This window comes from Haematobia irritans, chromosome 1 (genome assembly GCF_050003625.1).
Source record: "Haematobia irritans isolate KBUSLIRL chromosome 1, ASM5000362v1, whole genome shotgun sequence".
Taxonomy (NCBI): domain Eukaryota; kingdom Metazoa; phylum Arthropoda; class Insecta; order Diptera; family Muscidae; genus Haematobia; species Haematobia irritans.
In genome coordinates, this window is record NC_134397.1 from 42948966 (window position 1) to 42976210 (window position 27245).

Below are 27245 nucleotides of genomic sequence, written 5' to 3' on the forward strand. Positions count from 1 at the left end.
ATGGGGAAAGAATTTAATTATTATTCCATAACCGAAGAAGCAAGACAAGTTGACCTAAATATGCCTTCACCACAGGGAAAATATCCGACAAAGACCTATCTAAGTCGAAGTATCGTAAATTTATTGTAACTAACAGTTTTTTTGATCTGTCCATTAGTCATTGTACTTCATCCGAGCCGTTTGTTTAAATTCCTTCATCGGCCAACGACCCATAATTACAGTAATCAGTTATCAGCAAGTTTGCCAGCAATATTCCGGGCGATACCTAAGCATGTTAGCTCATTTGCTTAGATTTCCCTGGCATAATTGGCATAATGCAAAAATGAAAAGATCTATTTTTTAATTTTTTTATTTTATTGTTAAACACAAAAGTCGGAAATAACGTCAAATTTTAGAATGAGACTAGATTTGTTATTTTATTTTATTTGAATTGGCTACCTTAGACACGAATTGTGATCTTCAAACGGCCGAAAAAGCCTTCATACACTACACGAAAGTGGCTCTGCAGTATTTTGGCTCATTCCCGACGAATCTACGTCTTGAGAAGATCGAAAACTTTACAAAACGACTCAGGCGCATTCTTGGTTGACGCATGCTGAATTCGAGCATCATGAACCATTTTGGAATGTCCACGGTTTGCAGCCGAAATGTTTATCTCCTCAGTGCTTCAACTTTTTAGTATCAATTTAGCTCTGCGGTATTTTGGTCGTTGGCGTCCAATGATCGACACTTTGGTATTTTAGTGTCTTTACCTTAATCTCCACAATACCCCAAGCGAATAGTCCGGAGATTTTTGTACCTTTCGTGCGGTACAAATGAAAGGAGGAACCTCCGTTTTAAGCCATTCTTGGTTGACACGTACTGAGTGCGATGTTGCTAGACCTGTTCGAACATCCATGGTCTGCAACCGAAATAATATTTCTGCTCTTGGCTTCAAATTTTAGAACCAGTTAAAATTTATTCGAATTGTCTACCATTGTCACGAATTGTGGCCTCCAAACGGCCGACAAAGCCATCACGCACTACACGAAAGTAGCTCCGCGGTATTTTGGCCCACTTTCTACGAAGCGACGTCTTGAGATCATCAACATTTTGGTATTTTTGCTGTCAACCTTACTGTCCAAAATGGCTCAGACGCAAAAATCCATCAGTGCTTTAACTTTTAGAATCAATTTAGGAAATGGCTCTGCGGTATTTTGGTCGTTGGCGTCGTCTTCAAATGATCGACACTTTAGTATTTTAGTGCCTTTACCTTAATCTCCACAATACCCCAAGCGAATAGTCCAACGGTTTGAGATCTGGAGATTTTAATGCCCTTCGAGCGGTACAAATGAAATGAGGAACCTCCGTTTTAAGCCATTCTTGGTTGACGCGTGCTGAGTGCGATGTTGCTAAGACATGTTCCAACATCCATGGCCTGCAACCGAAATATTTTTTCTGCTCTTGTCTTCAAATTTTAGAATCAGTTAAAATTTATTCGAATTGTCTACCATTGTCACGAATTGTGACCTCCAAACGGCCGACAAAGCCATCACACACTACACGAAAGTAGCTCAGCGGTATTTTGGCCCATTCTCTACGAAGCGACGTCTTGAGATCATCGACATTTTGGTATTTTTGCTGTCAACCTTACTGTCAAAAGGGTTCAGATGCAAAAATCAATCAGTGCTTCAACTTTTAGAATCAACTTAGGAAATGGCTCTGCGGTATTTTGGTCGTTGGCGTCGTCTTCAAATGATCGACACTTTAGTATTTTAGTGCCTTTGACTTAATCACCACAATGTCCCAAGCGAATAGTCCAACGGTTTGAGATCTCGAGATGTTAATGTCCTTCGAGCGGCAACCTCCGTTTTAAGCCATTCTTGGTTGACGCGTGCTGAGTGTGATGTTGCTAAGAGCTGTTCGAACATCCATGGTCTGCAACCGAAATGTTTGTCTTGTCTTCAAATTTTAGAATCAGTTAGAATTTGTTCGAATTGGCTACCTTTGTCACGAATTGTGGCCACCAAACGGCCGACAAAGCCATCACACACTACACGAAAGTAGCTCAGCGGTATTTTGGCCCATTTATTACGAAGCGACGTCTTGAGATCATCGACATTTTGGTATTTTTGCTGTTAAACTTACTGTCCCAAATGGCTCAGACGCAAAAATCCAACAACTTGGGAGCCACCGTGCCTTGCATACAAAGAGTCAAGAGTTCAATCCCAGTTTCGTCCAAACACCTGTTTGTCTTCAATACTATCTTTAGGGCATTTTTTCGTTAAATTCGTTTTTTTACTCCTGGTTCTGGTGGCCAATCTATTGTGTACATTTTCAGTGGACCTCTTTGGCAACGAAATCCGATCATTTTGTTTGTTCACAAATAGCTCAATTTGGAATGGCTTCCCATTGGAGAAACCCAAATTCGGTAACTGGAAGCGAAGCAAATTCTGGACCCTTTCAAGCCTAACTTGCACATGTACTTTTTGGAACTTCAATGACCTTAGTCCAAGCTAATTTTCAGTTCTCGCAATAAGGTCAGCTCACGTGCATGTTTTCTAGTGACGTGGATTTCGATCAAATCTGGCCGGAGCCACTTTTCTGGTGTTATTATCGTTTTTTTCGCTCGCTTTTAGGACACGATGTAAATGCTGGACAGCAAATATTAAGCAATCACACTTGAATTCCACGACGAATAACTTTAGTTCAGAATGCAATATATCAAAATGCTTTGGTAAATAATAAAATAAACTGTCACCATTCAGCACATGAACAAGTTTTCTACCACTGCGGCCTGGATTTCGATTAAAGCTGGCCAGAGCCATGTTTCTAATGTTGTTGTAACTGTTTTTAATGCAATTTCATCCATTTTGTTTTATGCTTTGGTACTTCAACTAGTGCGTCCAGAGTAATCTGGTAGTGAGTCGGGTAGGTTTAGCTGGGCAAGCAAAAAGCTGACGAGTGTCATGTGGCCCTTGGTCACAGATGGGACACACGTCAGCCGCCTCAATTCCCACTTATCAATCACTGATAAGTGGGAATTGAGGCGGCTGTCTGCCGTGGGAGGTCTCTTCTCCGGTGCTATGGGCTATGTTTTTAATCATTTGTGATGTTGTTACCGTTTTTTCGCCCGCATTTAAGACGCGGAACGGCAACACTACCAGTATCACAGTAACTAGCAACATTGCGAGTAATAAAAGATTTATTCACATTTAAATACTGGAGGGCTCTAACGATAACCACTAGTGGGTTTCCAGTCAAATATAAAGCAATCGTACTCTCACACTTGAATTTCATCAAGAATAACTTTTCTGAATGCAATAGATCAAAATGCTTTTGTAAGTGTGTAAACAATAAAATAAACTGTCAGTGGAATAGACCTACCAGCTGTCAGACGAGCACTATACAAAATTATAGCAACTTGAAGTCACACTGTATAAAATGAATATAGAACTCGAACTCGAGTTCAGCCAACTCTTACACGGAAAAAATTATTTTTTGTATTCAATCACGAAATTAATCAATTGATCCAATTAATTTTTAATTGAAATGTCTTCAATCGCAGAAAATATAGTATCAATCAATCAAATGAAATGATAGTATCAATCAGTCAATTAAAAAATTAATTGTTTCAATTAAAAAAATTAATTGATACAATTAATCGATTCAGATTTAGATATAGCTCCCATATATATCTTTCGTCCGATATGCACTTATATGGACCCAGAAGCCAGAGTTTTATCCCGATTAGCTTGAAATTTTGCACAAGGAGTACATTTGGTAGTATAGTCATGTGTGCCAAATTTGATTGAAATCGGTTCAGATTTAGATATAGCTTCCATATATATTTTTCGCCCGATATGGACTTATATGGCCCCAGAAGCCAGAGTTTTTGCCCAATTTGGTTGAAATTTTGCACTAGGAGTACAATTAGTAATATAGTCATGTGTGCCAAATTTGATTGAAATCGGTTCAGATTTAGATATAGCTCCCATATATATGTTTTTCTGATTTCGACAAAAATGGTCAAAATACCAACATTTTCCTTGTTAAATCGCCACTGCTTAGTCGAAAAGTTGTAAAAATGACTCTAATTTTCCCAAACTTCTAATACATATATATCGAACGATAAATCATAAATAAACTTTTGCGAAGTTTCCTTAAAATTGATTCAGATTTAAATGTTTCCCATATTTTTTACTAAAATTGTGTTCCACCCTAGTGCATTAGCCAACTTAAATTATGAGTCTATAGATTTTGTAAAAGTCTATCAAATTCTGCCCACATCGAGTGATATTTAAATGTATGTATTTGGGACAAACCTTTATATATAGCCCCCAACACATTTGACGGATGTGATATGGTATCGACAATTTAGATCTAAAAAGTGGTGCAGTGTATAATATAGTCGGCCCCGCCCGACTTCAGACTTTCCTTACTTGTTTTTGTTTAAATCAATTAAAATTTTAATTGGAAAGATGTTGATGATATTTTTTCTGTGTGAAAAAAATATTTTTTGTCTTCAATCACGAAATTAATCAATTGATTTTAATTGAAATGTATTCAATCGCAGAAATTATAGTATCAATCAGTCAATCAATCAATCAATCAAATGAAATGATAGTATCAATAAGTCAATTAAAAAATTAATTGTTCCAATTAAAAAATTAAGTGATACAATTAATTCTTGTGATTGATTTTTATTTCAATTAAAAATTTTGTTCAACCAATTACATTTTTAATTGAATACTTTTTTTAAATTAATTAAAATTTTAATTGGAAAAACGTTGATGATATTTTTTCTGTGTGAAAAAATATTTTTTGTCGTCAATCACGAAATTAATCAATTGATCCAATCTATCAAATGAAATGATAGTAACAATCAGTCAATTAATAAATTAATTGTTCCAATTAAAAAAAATTTTTTTTTAATCACTTACAATTTAATTGGAAAAATGTTGATGATATTTTTTTTTTCGGTGTACGTGAATGAGATCATAAAAAGTCGAAATTTGAATTCGAATTCCTATCTCTACTAGACAGACCTTGCGAACATATGCTCCTTTTGACATAAAATATCATGAAATGAATTTTGTCCAACCTTCTTCAAATATATTCCCTGTTTTCGGTGAGGATATCCAAATTTTATATATATGTACGTGAATATTTAACAAACCTCTAATCGTTCTACACGTTCTGTTAGTTTTTCTATTTCAGCCTTACGTTCAGCCAATTCGGTTAAGAGAGATTTTAAGACAATATGATATTGGCTAGCACCTGATTGACTTTTTCCAGAGCTGAAATAAACAAAAATCTCTAGAAAATCTCGATTTCATTAAGGCTAACGAAATTGTAAACTTACCCGGCTGGTATACTCTCACTGGTAACACTGCTACATTCACTACCATTTTCACTATTAAATTTACCACTACTCGCTCCACCAGCATTAATGACACCACCGCCGCCACCACCACCACCGGATCCAGTGGAAGCCGTAGGTATGGCATTATTGGGAGTTGAACTACCAAGCATATCTTGATTCGCAGGCATATTTAGATTATTTAATTCGGCTTCTAAATGAATAACAAAAAATTAGGTAATTAATCATATATAGTAATTAATTAATTAAGTAAATACAAACCTGTCATTTGATTTATATTATCCGCACTACCAAATTTATTTTTAATCAAATGGGCAAACTCTCTGGGCTTAGCCATAACAGATGCAGAAAATCCACTGATACCATCTCGCATATTTCCACCAACATGTCTGAAAATTAGCAGAATGAAATTTTATAAATCTTTTTTTTTTATTTTTTTAATTTTGGATGTGGTGAATTTGAAAACATTAAGGAGGGTATTAAGATCAAGTTTATTTATTTATTTATTCAACAACGTAATATAAAAAGCCGAAACAGGCCAAATAAAACTATATTATATCTCATAATACTGAATAAAAGAAATCAACATTTTTACGATTACTTTTGGTTTTTGATTTTAATGGCTTAACTCGAACTTAATACCCACCTATAGATAGAGAATAACTTTTGAAAATCAATGGACTCGTTTAGTGTTTAATTGAAAAGGCTTCAATCACGTAAATGAAAATATCAATCATCAAAGCCAATTCAAACATTGAATGATCAAATTAACAAAACAAATAAACAAATTAATTAAATTTAAATACTAGATTTTACTTTTTTAATTAAATCAATTATATTATTGATAAAAAGCAAAACTAAAAATTAATCAAAATAAAATAGGTTATTGAAAATAAAATAAAAAAGTTAATTAAAATAAATTAAAATACATAAAATGAAAAAAATAGCTAAAATAAATGTAGAAATATATATATATATATATATAGAAATTAATTACATCAATTAATCTTCTAATCAATTTTTTTCTCAAATCGAATATCTTCTTAATAAAAAAAATTGGTTATATTTTTTGTCTGGCCGCCGTAATAAATTTTTTTCTCAACTAAAAAAATCAATAAAAATTGCAGATATGAAAAATGAAAAAGAAAATTTATTCAAACTAAATTTTTGAAAAAAAAAAATATTCAAAAATTAATTAAATCAATTAAGTTTCTAATCAAAAAAAAAAAATTTTTAAATCGAATATTTTTTTTTAATAAAAGAAATGGTGATATTTTTTGTCTGGTCGCCGTATTAATTTTTTTTCTCAATTAAAAAAAAAATAATAAAAATTACAAATATTTTTTCCTCTGATTGCTGAATTGGCATTTTCGTATTTTTACCTCAGTCCTTGGCCCACGTCTCGTAATACTTCACGTGGCTGTCGGTGTTGTGATTTATTTTGATATTGTTGATTTTGCAGATCTTTCACACGCTTTGTGTAGTTGTCCAATTTCTTTTGCAATTGTGATATTGAATGTGCGCTTTTTTGGTTCTTTTTCTCAAAAACGGCCTGAAAATTGAAAAAAAGAAAGAAAAATTAAATTAAATAAAATTTAATTAAGTAATTAAGATGGGGTTTGTTTAGTTTGTGGTTTTACAGTTGTTACAGATCAGCTGGACTGACATGCTGGACTCATTGCAGTTGGATTGAAAACAGTGTGAAGTTTTTTTTTATTTATTTTATTTTATTTTATTTTATTTTATTTTCATAATGTAATTTGAACCCAAATAGCGGCTAATTTATAGAAATTACAATGGACTGTTAATTAGTTTTTCCCGAAATATGACATATTTTGGGACCTTTTATACAAAAGGCAGCAGTTTGAAAACGTTTCGAATTCTGTTATGAACATTATGAAAAATTGAGGGTATTTTCTGTACGAGAAACGAAAAGTGCTGCAAGTGCCCTAAAAAGCAGCACTGCAGCATGCAGTTGATGGTACGTTGAATAATTTAATAAGGACTAATATTAAAGTTTTCATTTATATTTTATATCAAAGAAAAGTATTGCACAGAAATAAGAAAAACACAATTTTGTCAAAATTTTATTTCTATAGAAAATTTTGTCAACTATTTATTTCTATAGAAAATTTTGTCAAAATTTTATTTCTTTAGAAAATTTTGTCAAAATTTTATTTCTATAGAAAAATTTGTCAAAATTTTATTTCTTTAGAAAATTTTGTCTAAATTTTATTTCTTTAGAAAATTTTGTCAAAATTTTATTTCTATAGAAAATTTTGTCAAAATTTTATTTCTATAGAAAATTTTGTCAAAATTTTATTTCTATAGAAAATTTTATAAAAATTTTATTTCTATAGTAAATATTGTCAAAATTTTATTTCTATAGTAAATTTTGTCAAAATTTTATTTCTATAGAAAATTTTGTCAAAATTTTATTTCTATAGAAAATTTTGTCAAAATTTTATATCTATTGTAAATTTTGTCAAAATTTTATTTCTATAGAAAATTTTGTCAAAATTTTATTTCTGTAGAAAATTTTGTCAAAATTTTATTTCTATATAAAATTTTGTCAAAATTTTATTTCTATAGAACATTTTGTCACAATATTATTTCTTTAGAAAATTTTATTTCCAAAGAAAATTTTGTCAACATTTTATTTCTATAGAAAATTTTGTAAAAAATTTTATTTCTATAGAAAATTTTGCCAAAATTTTATTGCTATAGAACATTTTATCAAAATTTTATTTCTATAAAAAATTTTGTCAAAAAAAATTTTTTTCCAAAATCTACCAAAACATTAAGAATTCTTCCAATATACCAAACAGTAAAAAATCTACCATTTTTGGTAGAATTCTACCAACAGTTACAACCGTGATCGCAGACCCCATTCTGGGTCGTAATGAAATTCTTAGTCGATCTAGCGATGCTTGTTCGTCCGTCTGTTGAAACCACGCCAACTTCCGAACGAAAACTTGAAATTTGGTACAAGTTGGTGTTATTGATGTATGGTATTGCAAATGGGCCATGTCTGACCACTTTTTAGGTATAGCCCCCTTATATAAACTGACTGTACAGACAAAATAAAGGTAAAACCTTTTTTACTCTGTCCAAAATTTATTGACGATTATTTTATAAAAGACGATCAGCGTTACAGTTGTGCCACTTTAGTGACAATTTCTTAGTTTTTGATAATATAAGAATTTGTAGAGTATAAGTTTTTTGGAAGCATTTATGCCTTACTTTTTTTAATTTTTTTTTTTAATTTCGAATGTCTATCGGCCGAATCAGAGTATTGAATCATACAAAGGCAAAATTTGTGTCAAATTTTATAGGCGTACTATTGCCAGTTGGATTTCACATAACCATATTGAATTCGGGGTTATTTTCAAATCTAAGTCGGCGTAGTTGGTACTTGGCATGCCCACACGTTGTAGGTTAGTCCGATTTATGCCACAACAATTTTCACAGTTTCAACAGTTTGAAAACACTTTGCATTCAAACGTTTTTCACATGCCTGCAAATTTTTGTAAAATTGAGTACAAATTTCAAAATATTACTATAAAAAAATCGAAATACTTCAATATGACGTGTTCATGACTTAAAATATTGAAAATAATTTGTGAAAAACCCAAACTGTTGCTACTCAGACCATCTCTGGTCATACTTTTGACTGTGTCATCTTTTGAAAGCTTTTTCGGATTTTCATAGCATAATATTTTCAAGCGGACATGTGTACCGTCTAAAAATAGACAAAGACAATTTTCATTAGTAGGGAAACCAGATTACTCCCCTGAGGAGGAGTGTTTTCAGATAAAGTGGAGATAAAATGTCTATTGGATTAATTTAGATCCAATTGAAAAAAGCGCTTTCACAGACTGCATTTAATTTATATTTTTATTTTATGAATAAAAATTTTATAAAAAGAGATATGCCACTTTTTTGACAATTTTGTTTTTATTATTATTATTATTTTTTTGTATGACACTTTTTGTGCTAATTTTTAGAAATTCTCAACGGTGAATGTAACAACATGCAACTTACTATTCTTGTGGAGTAAAAATTAATATTTAATTTGTGGACAAAAATTTTACTCACCTTTATTCGTATCAGTTGTTGTTTATCCGCACTAGCGGCTAGCTTTAGGTATTCATTCACATTATCTGAAATTCAAAATTAAAATAATAATAGTTTAGATAATGCATACAAAGGGTCATGGGTTCGATCTCAGTTCAACCAAATACCAAAATGTTTTTCAGCGGTGGTTTATTTCCACTCACACAGAAAAAAATTTCACGAAAATTTTTCCAATTAAAGTCTTAATTGAGTTTTAAAAAGTATTCAATTAAAAATTTAATTGATTCAACAAATGTTTTATTTAATTGAAACAAAAATCAGTCACAAAAATTAATAGTATCTATTAATTTTTTGATTGGAACAATTAATTTCTTAATTAATACTATCATTTCTGTGATTGAAGACATTTAAATTAAAAAATTATTTGGATAAATTAATTTCGTGATTGAATCGGATTTTTTTGTGCAGTAATGCTAATAATATTTCTGAGTGTATAAAAGCTTCCTCCTAGTGTGAAACCATGTTCGGAGTCGGCTAAAAACTGAGGTCCTCGTCATTGACCTCATCTGGCAGCACTCAGCGATAAGAGGAAAATTCACCACTGTTGTATCACAATGGTCTAAGTGAGCCTGAAATAATGGGCTGTCACTAATCCTAGCCAAAGAAAAGACCGAGTTAAAGCACAAAAATCGACCATTGGCTTAAGTAAGCCAACATGAGATAGAAGAACCCGAATTTCCTTTTCCACCTAAACTAACTTAACTCTGCCACAAATCTGTGAAACTAACGGAAAATTCTATGAATTTGGCTTGAATTTTCTTCTGCATCCATCGAATTCTTTAGACCCCAGCAACTATTTCCTGATGCCTAACATGCTTCCTGGAAATAACTTTCGCAAATGAAAATCATTTAGCCGAAACTGAGGCCTATTTTGAAGCAAAGAAATAATCGGGCTACCAACATGATATTGAACAATCGAAGTATCGCCTTGAGGTATGTTAGGTGAAAGTGGCAGCCACGGTAGCCACAGTTGGTAGAATTCTACCACAAATGGTAGATTTTTTACTGTTTGGTACATTAGTAGAATTCTTGATGTTGTGGTAGATTTTGCATACTAAATATACTTCTCCAAATAAGAGGCACATACAATTTCCACAAAATTTTCTATAGAAATAATATTTTGACAAAATTTTGTATAGAAATAAAATTTTGACAAAATTTTCTATAGCACTAAAATTTTGACAAAATTTTCTATAGAAATAAAATTTTGACAAAATTTTCTATACATATAAAATTTTGACAAAATTGAGAAAATTCTCTATAGAAATAAAATTTTGACAAAATTGTGTATGGAAATAAATTTTTGACAAAATTTTCTATAGAAATAAAATTTTGACACAATTTTCTATAGGAATAACATTTTGACAAAATTGAGAAAATTCTCTATAGAAATAAAATTTTGACAAAATTGTGTATGGAAATAAAATTTTGACACAATTTTCTATAGAAATAAAATCTTGTGACACAATTTTCTATAGAAATAAAATTTTGTGACACAATTTTCTATAGAAATAAAATTTTGACAAAATTTTCTATAGAAATAAAATTTTGACAAAATTTTCTATAGAAATAAAATTTTGACAAAACTTTCTATAGGAGTAAAATTTTGACAAAATTTTCTATACATATAAAATTTTGACAAAATTGAGAAAATTCTCTATAGAAATAAAATTTTGACACAATTGTGTATGGAAATAAAATTTTGACAAAATTTTCTATAGAAATAAAATTTTGTGACACAATTTTCTATAGAAATAAAATTTGGACAAAATTTTCTATAGAAATAAAATTTTGACAAAATTTTCTATAGAAATAAAATTTTGACAAAATTTTTTATAGAAATAAAATTTTGACTAAATTTTCTACAGAAATAAAATTTTGACAAAATTTTCTATAGAAATAAAATTTTTACAAAATTTTCTATAGAAATAAAATTTTGACAAAATTTTCTATATGAATAAAATTTTGACAAAATTTTCTACAGGAATAAAATTTTGACAAATGTTTCTATAGAAATAAAATTTTCACAAATTTTTCTATAGAAATAAAATTTTGACAAAACTTTCTATAGAAATAAAATTTTGACAAAATTTTCTATAGAAATAAAATTTCGACAAAATTTTCTATAGAAATAAAATTTTGACAAAATTTTTTATAGAAATAAAATTTTGACAAAATTTTCTATAGAAATAAAATTTTGACAAAATTTTCTAAAGGAATAAAATTATGACAAAATTTTCTACAGGAATAAAATTTTGACAAAATTTTCTATAGAAATAAAATTTTGACAAAATTTTCTATAGAGATAAAATTTTTACAAAATTTTCTAAACATATAAAATTTTGACAAAATTTTCTACAGGAATAAATTTTTGACAAAATTTTCTATAGACATAAAATTTTGACACAATTTTCTATAGGAATATAATTTTGACAAAATTTTCTATAGAAATAAAATTTTGACAAAATTGAGAATAAATAAAATTTTGACAAAATTTCCTATAGAAATAAAATTTTGATAACATTTTCTATATAAATGAAATTTTGAGAAAATTTTCTACAGATATAAAATTTTGACAACATTTTCTATAGAAATAAAATTTTAACAAAATTTTCTATAGAACTAAATTTTGATAAAATGTTCTATAGAAATAAAATTGTGACAACATTTTCTATAGATATAAAATCTCGACAAAATTTTCTATAGAAATAAAATTTTGACAACATTTTCTACAGAAATAAAATTTTAACAAAATTTTCTATAGAAATACAATTTTGACAAAATTTTCCTATAGAAATAAAATTTTGACAAAATTTTCTATAGAAATAAAATTTGACAAAATTTTCTATAGAAATAAAATTTTGACAAAATTTTCTAAAGGAATAAAATTATGACAAAATTTTCTATAGAAAAAAAAGTTTGACAACATTTTTCTATAGATATAAAATTTTGACAAAATTTTCTATAGAAATAAACTTTTTACAATATTTTCTATAGAAATAAAATTTTTACAAAATTTTCTATAGAAATAAAATTTGACAAAATTTTCTATAGAAACAAAATTTTCACAAAATTTTCTATAGAAATAAAATTTTGACAAAATTTTGTATAGGAATAAAATTTTAGCAAAATTTTCTATAGATATAAAAGTTTGACAAAATTTTCTACAGGAATAAAATTTTGACACATGTTTCTATAGAAATAAAATTTTCACAAAATTGTCTATAGAAATAAAATTTTGACAAAACTTTCTATAGAAATAAAATTTTGACAAAATTTTCTATAGAAATAAAATTTTCACAAAATTTTCTATAGAAATAAAATTTGACAAAATTTTCTATAGAAATAAAATTTTTACAAAATTTTCTAAAGGAATAAAATTTTGACAAAATTTTCTACAGGAATAAAATTTTGACAAAATTTTCTATAGAAATAAAATTGTGACAAAATTTTCTATAGAAATAAAATTTTTACAAAATTTTCTATAGAAATAAAATTTTGACAAAATTTTCGATAGAAATAAAATTTTGACAAAATTGAGAAAATTCTCTATAGAAATAAAATTTTGACAATATTGTGTATCGAAATAAAATTTTGACAAAATTGTGTTTGGAAATAAAATTTTGACAAAATTTTCTACAGGAATAAAATTTTAACAAATTTTTCTATAGAAATAAAATTTTCACAAAATTTTCTATAGAAATAAAATTTTGACAAAATTTTCCATAGACGTAAAATGTTGACGAAATTTTCTATAGAAATAAAATTTTGACAAAATTTTCTATAAATCATAAAGGGTCCTTTAGACGAAGTTTATAAGCACTAAAAATTGTCCTCTCTTAAAATGACATGACCTAATCTTTCGATAGTAGGAGATTCACAAATCTTTCAGCAATTCACTAGTATCTCTAATTCGGAATATGTACTCTTGATATTACTTACCATCTCTGGAAGTTTGTTCTTTTCTTATGGACTCCTTTGTACATTGTATTTTGGTATTTAAACGATCGAGGGCTTGCAAACTTGAGGTTCTTTCGTGACGACGATGATGTTTCTTACTACTACCATCCATGGGGCCACCACCGGCAGTATCCAAATCATCAGAGGCAAATGATTGATGACACATATCTTCGTTGCCTAATGAAATAGAAAAATAACAATAATGTGGTGAGATTGGCAACTCTGTTGGAGTTACAACAAATGCACAAAATGAATAATCTTTACCTGATAGCCGTGTATCGTCTATAACACCACCCGTACTACTTAAACCTATATCCAAATTAGTCATATCACCACCCACCAAACCACCACCACCACCTATGGCACCATAGACCAAGAGGCCACCTTGATCGGAACCATGAGTACGAGCATGAGTTCGACTTCGATCACGGCTGCGTCGATGTGAAGGCGATTGACTACGAAAGCCGCGAAAAGGTGTAACTCCTACCACACCACCACCGCTCCCAATGCTACCGGTCATGGTTGTGGCAGCGGTATTGCTGGTGCCACTTGATGCTGCGGCTGCTGCTGCTGCTAATGATGATTGTGAAGTAAATGCTGCCGCAGCTGATGTTGATGAGTCGGCACTTTCACCACGATGATGATCACGCTCTCTGGACACTGTTGTTGTATTCATGCGAAAATTTTGTTTGTTTGTTTGGATTTTGTTTAATGTAAGCTCACAATAGTTTTGGTGTTGAATATTTTTTTTATAATTAATTTGTTTTTTTGGTAAAGTCGAATTTGTAGCCGTGAATCACAAAACCAAAAAAATATTGTTTTTTTTTTTTAATTTTTTTTTTTTTATAGTTGATTTAAAATTTCTTAGCTTTTGTTTTTGGTTGGTCTTTAAAGCTTAATATATGAACTTAAAAAAGTTTTCTGTTTCATTTGCGTTTTAAGATTCATATCTAAGAGAGTGTATTGAAAAAGCGCACATTTAAATATATGTGAGTAATAAATACAAAAACGGTAGAGAGAGCGAAGAGAGCATGTGTGTATAACGATATAAGCTAAATACAACACTGAAACATTATAACTTCAAATAGGCAACTCAAGTCATATAAATGTTGCTTTTCATAGCATATTTTTAGGCTTCACTTATTTAGATAACACATGGAGTGCAAACACTATGAAATTCAAAATGAGCAATGGAACTAATAGAACACGAATTAGATATTAAGAGAGAGAGAGCAGCATAGACATTAATTTAAAATATGAAATAGAAGAGATAGACAGCATAAATCAAACTCTTAAAAACACACACATAGAGTAGAGACCACTTTATATTATTTCTTTAATTTTCTTTAGTTGTAATAGTTGTTCATTCTTTTTGTGTTGTTTTTTTTTTTTGCTTTAATCAATGAAATAAGTCCTTAAAGAAAATATGCAGATATATGTGTGTATGTGTGCGTGCGTGATGGCAAATTTTCTGTTCTCAATAAAATGCACATAAGGTGAGTGAGTGCGGTTTGTTGTGTTGTCCTTTTCAATTCGAGAGAGTTTTATGAAGCTGTGTGATAAAAAAAGAATTGATGATAGAAAAAAACATTAAATAACATTGATGAATAAGTAAAAAAAAAATATGGTACGGTGTAACAAAAATAACAATAAAGCAAGCAAATTATATAAACAATAAATTATCAAAATTATTATTCACAATGTCAACTAGTGGTTTGGAACAAATATTTCGATATGGCAAATGCAAATCAGTTTTTAAATCTTCTGTTATAATTACGAGCTGCATAAACCAGCTCGTAATGACACCATACTGGGATGTACTATGGTGCACAATCGTGAATGGACACATTAAGTTAGGTTAGAACAGCTCATCTGAGCAGTGTTGCGGATTCTTCCCAAATTGGGGATATTTTTCGTAGATAGAGATGCATATTTTTATACCCTCCATCATAGGATGGGGGTATATTAACTTTGTCATTCCGTTTGTAACACATCGAAATATTGCTCTAAGACCCCATAAAGTATATATATTCTGGGTCGTGGTGAAATTCTGAGTCGATCTAAGCATGTCCGTCCGTCCGTCCGTCCGTCTGTTGAAATCACGCTAACTTCCGAACGAAACAAGCTATCGACTTGAAACTTGGCACAAGTAGTTGTTATCGATGTAGGTCGGATGGTATTGAAAATGGGCCATATCGGTCCACTTTTACGTATAGCCCCCATATAAAGGGACCCTCAGATTTGGCTTGTGGAGCCTCTAACAGAACCATATTTCATCCGATCCGGCTGAAATTTGGTATATGGTGTTGGTATATGGTCTCTAACAATCATGCAAAAATTGGTCCACATCGGTCCACAATTATATATAGCCCCCATATAAACCGATCCCCAGATTTGGCTTGTGGAGCCCCTAAGAGAAGCATAATTCATCCGATCCGGCTGAAATTTTGTACATGGTGTTGGTATATGGTCTCTAACAATCATGCAAAAATTGGTCCACATCGGTCCATAATTATATATAGCCCCCATATAAACCGATCCCCAGATTTGGCTTGCGGAGCCTCAAAGAGAAGCAAATTTCATCCGATCCGGCTGAAATTTGGTACATGATGTTGGTCTATGGTCTCTAACAACCATGCAAAAATTGGTCCATATCGGTCCTTAATTATATATAGCTCCCATATAAACCGATCCCCAGATTTGGCTTGTGGAGCCTCTAAGAGAAGCATATTTCATCCGATCCGGCTGAAATTTGGTACATGGTGTTGGTATATGGTCTCTAACAATCATTCAAAAATTGGTCCACATCGGTCCATAATTATATATAGCCCCCATATAAACCGATCCCCAGATTTGGCTTGCGGAGCCTCAAAGAGAAGCAAATTTCATCCGATCCGGCTGAAATTTGGTACATGATGATGGTATATGGTCTCTAACAACCATGCAAAAATTGGTCCACATCGGTTCATAATAATATATAGACCCCATATAAACCGATCTCCAGATTTTGTTTGCGAAGCCTCAAAGAGAAGCAAATTGCATCCGATCCGGCTGAAATTTGTTACATGGTATTGGTATATGGTCTCTAACAACCGTGCAAAAATTGGTCCACATCGGTCCATAATTATATATAGCGCCCATATAAACCGATCCCCAGATTTGGGTTGCGGAGCTTCAAAGAGAAGCAAATTTCATCCGATCCGCCTGAAATTTGGTACATGATATTGCTATATGGTCTCTAACAACCATGCAAAAATTGGTCCACATCGGTTCATAATTATATATAGCCCCCATATAAGCCGATCCCCAGATTTGGCTTGCGAAGTCTCCAAGAGAAGCAAATTTCATCCAATCTGTTTGTAATTTTGAACATGGTGTTAGTATATGATCTTTAACAACCGTGCCAGAATTGGTCCATATCGGTCCATAATTATATATAGCCCCCATATAAAACGTTCTCCAGATTTGACCTCCGGAGCCTCTTGGAGGAGCAAAATTCATCCGATCCGGTTCAAATTAGGAACGTGGTGTTAGTATATGGTCGTTAACAACCATACCAAAATTGGTCCAATCACACAAAAATTGGTCCATATCGGTTCATAATCATGGTTGCCACTAGAGCCAAAAATAACCTACCAAAATTTTATTTATATAGAAAATTTTGTCAACATTTTGAGAAAGATTTTCAAAATTTTATTTCTATAGAAAATTTTGTTCAAATTTTATTCGGTTCATAATCATGGTTGCCACTCGAGCCAAAAATAATCTACCAAGATTTTATTTCTATACAATATTTTGTCAAAAGTTTATTTCTATAGAAAATTTTGTCAAAATTTTTATTTCTACACACAAAAAATTTTTTTTCTGATTCAATCACCAAATTAATTGATCCAATTAATTTTTTAATTGAAATATCTTCAATCACGAAAATGATAGTATCAATCACAATTTTAATTGGGCATAGAAAAAATTATTGATTAAAAAATTAATTGATTTTTTTCAGCAAATTTCAATTAATTTTTTAATTGATTCAATTAAAAATTTAATTGATGTTGATTGCAAAACTCAAATAATTTATTAAATAAAAAAGGTAACTATTTTTAATTACTTTCTGAATTGGCTTAAAGTTTTTATTTGGATTAACAAATGATTGGTTGAAATACATTTTTCATTAAAAATTAAAAAAAATCAGCACTTTTTTTAACTGAATTAGTCTTCCGAATTTGATTAAAAAGTTAATTGTATCAATTAATTTTTTAATTAAAATTTTTAAAATGTTCAATCATTGACTTAATTAACCTAATTTTCTATCATGATTAAAAAGTTAATTGTATCAATTAATTTATTAATTGAAAAAATTTTCAACTTCAATTAACTTTTTAATTGGAAATATTTTGGTGATATTTTTTTCTGTGTATAGAAAATTTTGTGAAAATTTTATTTCTATAGAAAATTTTGTTAAAATTTTATTTCTGTAGAAAATTTTGTCAAAATGTTATGTCTACTTTGTCAAACTGAATTATATACGTATTGGATCGATCTTTTTTGATTTAATATATACCACGTATGGACTTACATACAATTTAGAAGATGGTGTTAGGAGGTTTTAAGATACCAAGCGTTACCGCAACTTAAGTAATTCGATTGTGGATGGCAGTGTTTAGAAGAAGTTTCTACGCAATCCATGATGGAGGGTACATAAGCTTCGGCCTGGCCGAACTTACGGCCGTATATACTTGTTTAGTTTGGGACTTGGCGATTTTTTGGCGAATTTCCTAATGACAACAGAATATTAATGTTCTATGGTGCACAATCGTGAATGGACAAATTAAGTTAGGTTAGGATCAGCTCATCTGAGCAGTGTTGCCAGTATTGCGGATTTTTTCCCAAATTGGGAATGATTTTTTTTTTTTTTAGTTTGGGACTTGGGGATTTGTTGGAGAATTTCCTGTTATAACTGTCAGCTGACGAAACCAGCTTGTAATGGCAACAGACTGTGGTTATAATATGGCACACAATTGTGAATGGTTGCCAGTAATGGGGAATTTCCCCAAATTGTGGGTATTTTTCGTAGATGAGAACAAATTTTTTGAGTTGAGGAGTTGGGGGAAATTTCCAAAAGTCTATTGCCACTTCGTAATGGCAAAAGACTATGGATGTAATATGGCGCACAATTGTGAATTGTTGCCAGTAATGGGAATTTTCCACAAATTGGGAATATTTTTCTTAAATGGGGAAGAATTTTTGGAGTTGGGAACTTGATGGGGAAGTTCCAAAAGTTTGTTGACAACTCATAGGTTAGGATCAGTTCATCTGAGCAGTGTTGACAGTATTGCGGATTTTTCCCAAATTGGGAATGATTATTTTTAGTTTGGGACTTGGTGATTTGTTGGAGAATTTCCTGTTATAACTATCAGCTGCCGAAACCAGCTTGTAATGGCAACAGACTGTGGTTATAATATGGCACACAATTTTGAATGGTTGCCAGTAATGGGGAGTTTTCCTAAATTGGGGGTATTTTTCGTAGACGAGAACAAATTTTTGGAGTTGGGGATTTGGTGAATGTAATATCGTGAACAATCTTGTATGGACATTAAGTTAGGTTAGGAACAGCTCACACTTGTGAAAGGGCATTAAGTTAGGTTAGGATCAGCTCAACTGAGCAGTGTTGCCAATATTGCCGATTTTTTCCCAATGTGGGGATATTTTTCGTAGATAGGAATGATTTTTTAGTTTGGGACTGAAGTTATTTTAGGAACAGCTCATCTGAGCAGTGTTGCCAATATAGCGGATTTTTCCCAATGTATCCCCGTAATGGGGATTTTTCCCAAATTGGGGGTATTTTTCGTAGATGAGGACAAATTCGTTGAGTTGGGGATTTTGTGAGTTTTCCAGAGTTTTAGAGATTTTTGTGGTAATTTTTCTTCGAAATCGGTTCAGTATAATAAATCAAAGTTTAGCATAATGGTTTACATAGAATTTTTTTTCCTACATTCTTAAAAAAATGGCTTAAGAAGTACAGCGAATTCACAAAATATTTGCTCCATTTTATTACACGGAATACATATGGAGCTAATGAAGCTTTTGGACTAGAAATGGATGCAGGATAAAGGGGTGCGCGAGACAAGACATTTTCGTGACACGCGTGATTCATGCGGGAATTTCGTGAATCGTGACTGAAATTTAAACTAAATCTCGGACTGGGACTAAAAACTGGGACTAAAAAAAAACCGTGACGTGTGTGAGCGTGATTGAAAATTCACCTTCACGTTAAAATTCACATACACGAAAAAATCGCGCTCACAATAACATCCATGTTCAGATAAAAATTATGTTCACAATAAAATTCAAACTCACTGTGAAATATAGGCATATAAAAAGGCATTATTTCTATAGAAAATTTTGTCAAAATTTTATTTCTATAGAAAATTTTGTCAAAATTTTATTTCTATAGAAAACTTTCGTCAAAATTTTATATCTATAAAAAATTGTGTCAAAATTTTATTTCTATAGAAAATTTTGTCAACATTTTATTTCGATAGAAAATTTTGTCAAAATTTTATTTCTATAAAAAATTTTTCCAAAATTTTATTTCTATAGAAAAATTTTATTTTTATAGAAATTTTTGTCAAAATTTTATTTTTATAGAAAATTTTGTCAAAATAGAAAAGATCTTATTATTTTATACTTTTTAGAAAATGTTGTCACAATTTTATTTCTATAGAAAATTTTATCAAAATTTTATTTCTATAGAATATTTTGTCAAAATGTTATTTCTATAGTAAATTTTGTCAAAATTTTATTTCTATAGAAAATTTTGTCAAAATTTTATTTCTACAGAAAATTTTGTCAAAATTTTATTTCTATAGAAAATTTTGTCAAAATTTTATTTCTATAGAAAATTTTGTCAAAATTTTATTTCTATAGAAAGCTTTCGTCAAAATTTTATATCTATAAAAAATTGTGTCAAAATTTTATTTCTATAGAAAAGTTTTATTTTTATAGAAATTTTTGCCAAAATTTTATTTCTATAGAAAACTTTGTCAAAATTTTATTTCTACAGAAAATTTTGTCAAAATTTTATTTCTATAGAAAATTTTGTCAAAATTTTATTTCTATAGAAAATTTTGTCAAAATTTTACTTCTGTAGATGATTTTGTCAAAATTTTATTTCTATAGAAATTTTTTTGTCAAAATTTTATTAGTATAGAAAATTTTGTCAAAATATTATTTCTATAGAATATTTTGCCAAAATTTTATTTCTATAGAAAATTTTGTCCAAATTTTATTCTATAAAAATTTTTTTGTCAAAATTTTATTATTATAGAAAATTTTGTCAACATTTTATATCTATAGAAAATGTTGTCAAAATTTTATTTCTATAGAGAATTAAAAAAAAAAAAAATATAATTGGTCGGTATAATTGGTCGACATATAATTTTGAACCGCACTTGCTTATATTTGTCCACAAAATTGGATGTTTCTTTTAAAATTGTGTGACATGGTTAAAATAAAAAACACACTCATCTTTTTTGTTTCCAACCACCGAACCAACTTTAGGAAATTATTCTAAAAATGCAGTCACTGTGGAATAATATTTTGCTTATTGCGATTTAACTGACAATTCTATATTTTTAACGTTTAAAAATTTAAAAAAAAAAAATATTTATTTATTATTATTTTTTGGAGGAGGGATGTTGGAAATAACAGCAAAACCTTTTCCAATCACTAGGTGTAATAAGCAATATCAATAAAAAATATTTGTTGGGTTATTTATGGCACTGAATTTCTTTTTGCTATTTTTCGAAATATTCGTCCAGTGTGAATGCGTCCTAAAAAATCGCCTAAAAGCAAATAAATGAACAATTTTCAAAAAAAAAGCAAACTCACATTCAATGAATGATGGATGGATGCATAATGCTACATGGGATAGGGATTTAAAGACAAGATAATGAGACCGGAAATGTAATTTACATAACTACAAATTATTATAATGGAAAGAAAATAAAAATACCAGAAAATTTAAATGAAATTGAAACTCTAACTACAGCTACAAATTTCAACTATCCATAAAAAGGAGATGTACTCAAATATTAATTGAGTGTAATAATAAGACAATTGTAATGGATTGCTATGGATCAGGTTAACTTACTTTGTTCTGTGCTGCGTGTGGCCGATGGAGATCTAGATGTGCGCAAAAGCAACACACTTCCGGTTCTCGATTGAGAAAATGATGGCTGTTGCAAAGGCAATGTCTGCAATGGTAACAATTGATCTTTGGATAATTGACTACCACCACTGCCAGCTAGATGTGAACCATCCATTATTTCTTGATTTTCTCAAAAATACGGCACTCAATCAAGAAAATAGCAAGCAACTGGATCATTGTCGGATGAGGGCGCCTTAGTACTTTTAATTTTCACTTCAATTGAACTTTTCCTCTATTGGCCCCTTGAGTCTCTTGCATTGGAAACCAAGTGCCTGTTCCCACTTTTTTCTTATCGCAACTAGGCCAATTGTCTGTTTCTTGGCTAGATCTTTAGATTGACTGCTCAATTTTGGTTGATTGACCAAGAACCACTTAAAATAACATCTTTGACCTGAAAATAAATGGAAAAAAATGTTAACATTAGTCAGCTGTCATCAAATGGAAAATTTTAGTCTTCTGGTAATGGACAAATCGCCTTAAGATTATGACAAACAACACCCAACAAATCCCCACCCCATCAACATCATTGGCCAATGGCGACGGATGAAAGATTAGGCTGAGCGATGGATTAAAAAAATAAAATAAAACCCTCTGTTATTTGTAAATTTGAATTGAAATTTGAATATGAATAATGGTCCAACAATCTATAGGGGAGGGTCAGTACCACAACTCAAGGCAGATGTTGAGCTTTATTTGTCTGTCTAAAAAATACCAAATCAGTTTAATAGAAATATAAATAAATTTAATCAGCATAAATCTCCTATATGAGAGAAAAGCTTCCATTTGACAAAAAATGAAATGAGATATGAGATGATGAGAAATAAGGGACAGTGAAACGGGTCAAATATAGACCAAGTTTTTATAACATATTTTTTTATTTGTTTTCTATATAGAAAAATTTGTTTTTTATATAGAAAAAAATCGTCAAAATTTTATTTGTATAGAATTCGTTTTAAAAATTTCATTTTTGTAGAAAATTATTTAAAAAATGTATATCTAAGAAATTTTTTTTTAAAATTTATTTCTATAGAAAACTCTATCAAAATTTTATTTTTATAGAAAATTTTGTCAAAATTTTATTCCTGTAGAAAAATGTTCACCATTTTATTTCTATAGAAAATTTTGTCAAAATTTTATTTCTATATAAAAATGTTGTCAAAATTTTATTTTTATAGAAAATTTTGTCAAAATAGAAACTTTTCTCAAATTTTTATTTCTATAGACAATTTTGTCAAAATTTTATTTCTATATAGAAAATTTTGTCAAAATTTTATTTCTATAGAAAATTTTGACAAAATTTTATTTCAATAGAAAATTTTCACAAAATTTTATTTCAATAGAAATATTTTGAAATATTTATTTCTATAGAAAATTTTGTAAAAATTTTATTTCTGTAGAAAATTTTATTCCTATAGAAAATTTTGTCAAAATTTAAATTTTATAGAAAATTTTGTCAAAATAGAAAATTTTGTCATAATAGAAAATTTTATCAAAATAGAAAATTTTCTCAAAATTTTATTTCTATAGAAAATTTTGTCAAAATGTTATTTCTATAGCAAATTTTGTTAAAATTTTTATTCTACAGAAAATTTTGTCAAAATTTTATTTCTATAGAAAATTTTCTCAAAATTTTATTTCAATAGAAATATTTTGAAATAATTTATTTCTATAGAAAATTGTTTCAAAATTTTATTTCTATAGAAAATTTTGTCAAAATTTTATTTCGATAGAAAAATGTTCACCATTTTTTTTTTCTATAGAAAGTTTTGTCAACATTTTATTTCTATCGAAAAGTTTGTCAAAATTTTATTTCTATAGATTTCTTTTATATATTTCTATTTATATTTATTTCTATAGAAAGTTTTGCCCAAATTTTACTTTAATAGAAAATTTTGTCAAAATTTTATTTCTATAGAAATTTTTTTTTTGTCAAAATTTTATTTCTATAGAAAATTTTCGCAAAATTTTATTTCAATAGAAATATTTTGAAAAAATGTATTTCTGTAGAAAATTTTGTTAAAATTTTATTTCTATAAAAAATTTTCTCAAAATTTTATTTTGCCAAAATTTGATGTCTACAGAAAATTTTCTCAAATTTTATTTCTATAGATATTTTTTATAATATTATTTCTATAGAAAGTTTTGCTCAAATTTTACTTCAAAAGAAAATTTTGTCCAAATTTTACTTCTGTAGATGATTTTGTCAAGATGTTATTTTTATAGAAATTTTTTTGTCAAAATTTTATTACGATAAAAAATTTTGTCAGAATTTTATTTCTATAGAAAATTTTGTCCAAATTTTATTTCTATTGAAAATTTTGTCAAAATTTTATTTTTATAGAAAATTTTGTCAAAATATAAACTTTTCTCAAATTTTTATTTCTATAGAAAATTTTGTCAAAATTTTATTTCTATATAGAAAATTTTGTCAAAATTTTATTTTAAAATATAAAAATGTTGTCAAAATTTTATTTCTATATAAAAATGTTGTCAAAATTTTATTTCTATAGAAAATTTTGTCAAAATTATATTTCTATATAAAAAATTTTGTCCAAATTTTATTTCTATAGAAAATTTTCTCAAAATTTTATTTTTAGAGAAAATTTTGTAAAAATAGAAAATTTTGCCAAAATTTTATTTCTATAGAAAATTTTGTCAAAATTTTATTTCTATAGAAAATTTTGTCAAAATTTTATTTCTATATAAAAATGTTGTCAAAATTTTATTTATATAGAAAATTTTGACAAAATTTTATTTCTATAGAAAATTTTCTCAACATTTTATTTCAATAGAAATATTTTGAAATAATTTATTTCTATAGAAAATTTTTTCAAAATTTTATTTTTATAGAAAATTTTTTCAAAATTTTATTTTTATAGAAAATTTTGTCAAAATAGAAAATTTTGTCAAAATTTTATTTCTATAGAATATGTTGTCAAAATTTTATTTCTATGAAAATTTTGTCAAAATTTTATTTCTGTGTTATATAGAAAATTTTGTCAAAATTTTATTTCTATAGAAAATTTTCTCAAAATTTTATTTCAATAGAAATATTTTGAAATAATTTATTTCTATGGCAAATTTTTTCAAAATTTTATTTCTATAGAAAATTTTGCCAAAATTTTAGTTTTATAGAAAATTTTGTCAAAATTTTATTTCTATCGAAAATGTTCTCAAAATTTTATTTTGCCAAAACTTTATTTCTCTAGAAAATGTTGTCAAAATTTTATTTCTATAGAATATGTTATCAAAATTTTATTACTATAGAAAATTTTGTCAAAATTTCATTTCTATAGAAAATTTTCTCAAAATTTTATTTCTATAGAATTTTTTATAATTTTATTTCTATAGAAAGGTTTGCTCAAATTTTACTTTAATAGAAAATTTTGTCCAAATTTTACGTCTGTAGATGATTTTGTCAAAATTTTATTTCTATAAAAAATTTTGTCAAAACTTTATTTTTATAGAAAATTTTCACAAAATTTTATTTCTATTGATTTTTTTATAATTTTATTTCTATAGAAACTTTTGCCAAAATTTTACTTTAATAGAAAATTTAGTCCAAATTTTACTTCTGTAGATGATTTTGTCGAAATTTTATTTCTTAGAAACTTTTTGGTCAAAATTTTATATTTATAGAAAATTTTGTCAAAACTTTATTTCTATAGAAAATTTTGTCAAAATTTTATTTCTATAGAAAATTTTGTCAAAATTTTATTTCTATACAAAATTTTGTCAAAATATTATTTCTATAGAAAAATTTCTCAAAATTTTATTTCTATAAAAAATTTTGTTAAAATTTTATTTTCATAGAAAATTTTGTCAAAATTTATTTCCATAGAAAACTTTTTAAAAATGTTGTTTCTATAAAAAACCACTGTGCAAAAAAAAAACAAATCAACGACGTCAACATTTCATCTCACTACTTAATATGAGAGATTATGTACAGTATTTTCCATTGTCCAGATATCACTGACAGTGGAGGGCGATGAGGCCAGGGTTTATGATGTGTTTTTGGTGTCATTGTTTCATTTTCCTTGTATGTATACCCCCCACTGTAAGATTTAATGGCTGCCTAGTCCACCATTGTTCGACTACGATCAAAGTCCAATGTTGATTCACCTCACCACACATAATCAGAAACAATAACAAGAGCAACTGTTCATATAAAACCATTGACTTACAAGAATCATATTTATATAAAGATTGTAAAATATTTATTTATTGATACAGAATGAAGTAAGTAAAAATAATAAAAAAAAAAAACTAAAACAATTCTTTGCTAATCTTATTGCTCTGTGACTTGTAGAAACAAAAAGTAAACCACAATCAAGATTAAAATTGTAGACCCACATTTCAATCGGGTGGATAATCTTTATAAGGACAGAGAGTATGATATCAGTGGTTCTTCAGTCTTTCAATGATGGTTTATCATAGAGTATGTGTTTGATGAATTTGGAAATAACTTATGGCATAGAAAGATACAAGATTTCAGATAGTGTGATATGAATAACCATTGCCAGTATTTTCCTAACTCTTGTAGGGTTGTAACGACACCAAGCATATATGGTCCCATTTAAACTTGAACCGCACACTAGATATGCTAGTCTTCCCAAGACGTCAGATATCACTCTTGATATCTGCTATAACGGGTCGCTGCCTGATAGGCGAATTTGAAAAACTATTGGTGCGAAGTATAATGACTATTGTATGAGCTGTCATGATGCGGAGGAAAAGGAATCAATTAAACACCTCTTGTGTGAGTGTCCTGCATTTTGTGTAAGGCGTAAGCGAATTTTATGAGCATACAGCTTTAGATTACTGGCGGACCTGTAAAACGCGAAGGTTCAGTGGTTAAAACTAGACGTGCCCATATGTAATAGGTACTTTTAGTTAAATATGGTATCACAATGGACTGAATAGTCTAAGTGAACTTAATCGGGCTGCCACTTTAACCTAACCTAACCTAACCTATGGTAGAGTTCTTGATATTTTCTATACAAATAAAATTTTGACAAAATTTTGTATAGAACTAAAATTTTGACAAACGTTGCTATAGAAATAAATTTTTGACAAAACTTTCCATAGGGATAAAATGTTCACAAAATTTTCTCTAGAAATAAAATGTTGGCAAAATTGTCTGTAGGAATAAAATTTTGGTAAAATTTTCTGTAGAAATAAAATAGTTACAAAGCTTACTTTGGAAATAAATTTCTGACAAAATTTTCTATAGAAATAAAACTTTGACAAAATTTTCTTTGGAAAAAAATACTGAAAAAATTTTCTTTGGAAATAAAATTTTGACAAAATTTTTTAAAGAAATAAAATTTTGACAAAATGTTCTATAGAAATAAAATTTTGACAAAATGTTCTATAGAAATAAAATTTTGACACAATTTTCTATAGAAATAAAATTTTGACAAAATTTTCTGTAGATATAAAATTTGGCAAAAATTTTTCTGTAGAAATAAAAGTTTGATAAAATTTTCTATAGAAATAAAAGTTTGATAAAATTTTCTATAGAAATAAAATTTTAACAAAATTTTCTATAGAAATAATATTTTGCCAAAATTTTAT

At 28.6% G+C, this 27245-nt stretch overlaps 1 protein-coding gene across 5 annotated transcripts in view; it reads right to left on the reverse strand.

Moving 5' to 3' along the window:
- Positions 1–27245, reverse strand: part of Dmtn (transmembrane and coiled-coil domain 2 protein Dmtn) — a 111861-nt gene that overhangs the window by 7108 nt on the left and 77508 nt on the right. For 2 of the 5 annotated variants that reach the window (XM_075290101.1, XM_075290102.1), the window contains exons 2-8: positions 13724–14409; positions 13442–13636; positions 9461–9525; positions 6745–6914; positions 5624–5751; positions 5345–5555; positions 5159–5279 (exon numbers count right to left, since the gene is read on the reverse strand). In XM_075290101.1, the coding sequence (XP_075146216.1) occupies positions 5159–5279; positions 5345–5555; positions 5624–5751; positions 6745–6914; positions 9461–9525; positions 13442–13636; positions 13724–14135 (1302 nt within the window). In that variant the 5' untranslated portion in view covers positions 14136–14409. Of the gene's footprint in view, positions 1–5158; positions 5280–5344; positions 5556–5623; positions 5752–6744; positions 6915–9460; positions 9526–13441; positions 13637–13723; positions 14410–14765; positions 15008–21611; positions 22060–27245 lie in introns of those variants that run through there. The other 3 variants (XM_075290100.1, XM_075290103.1, XM_075290104.1) reach the window with 3 other exon arrangements.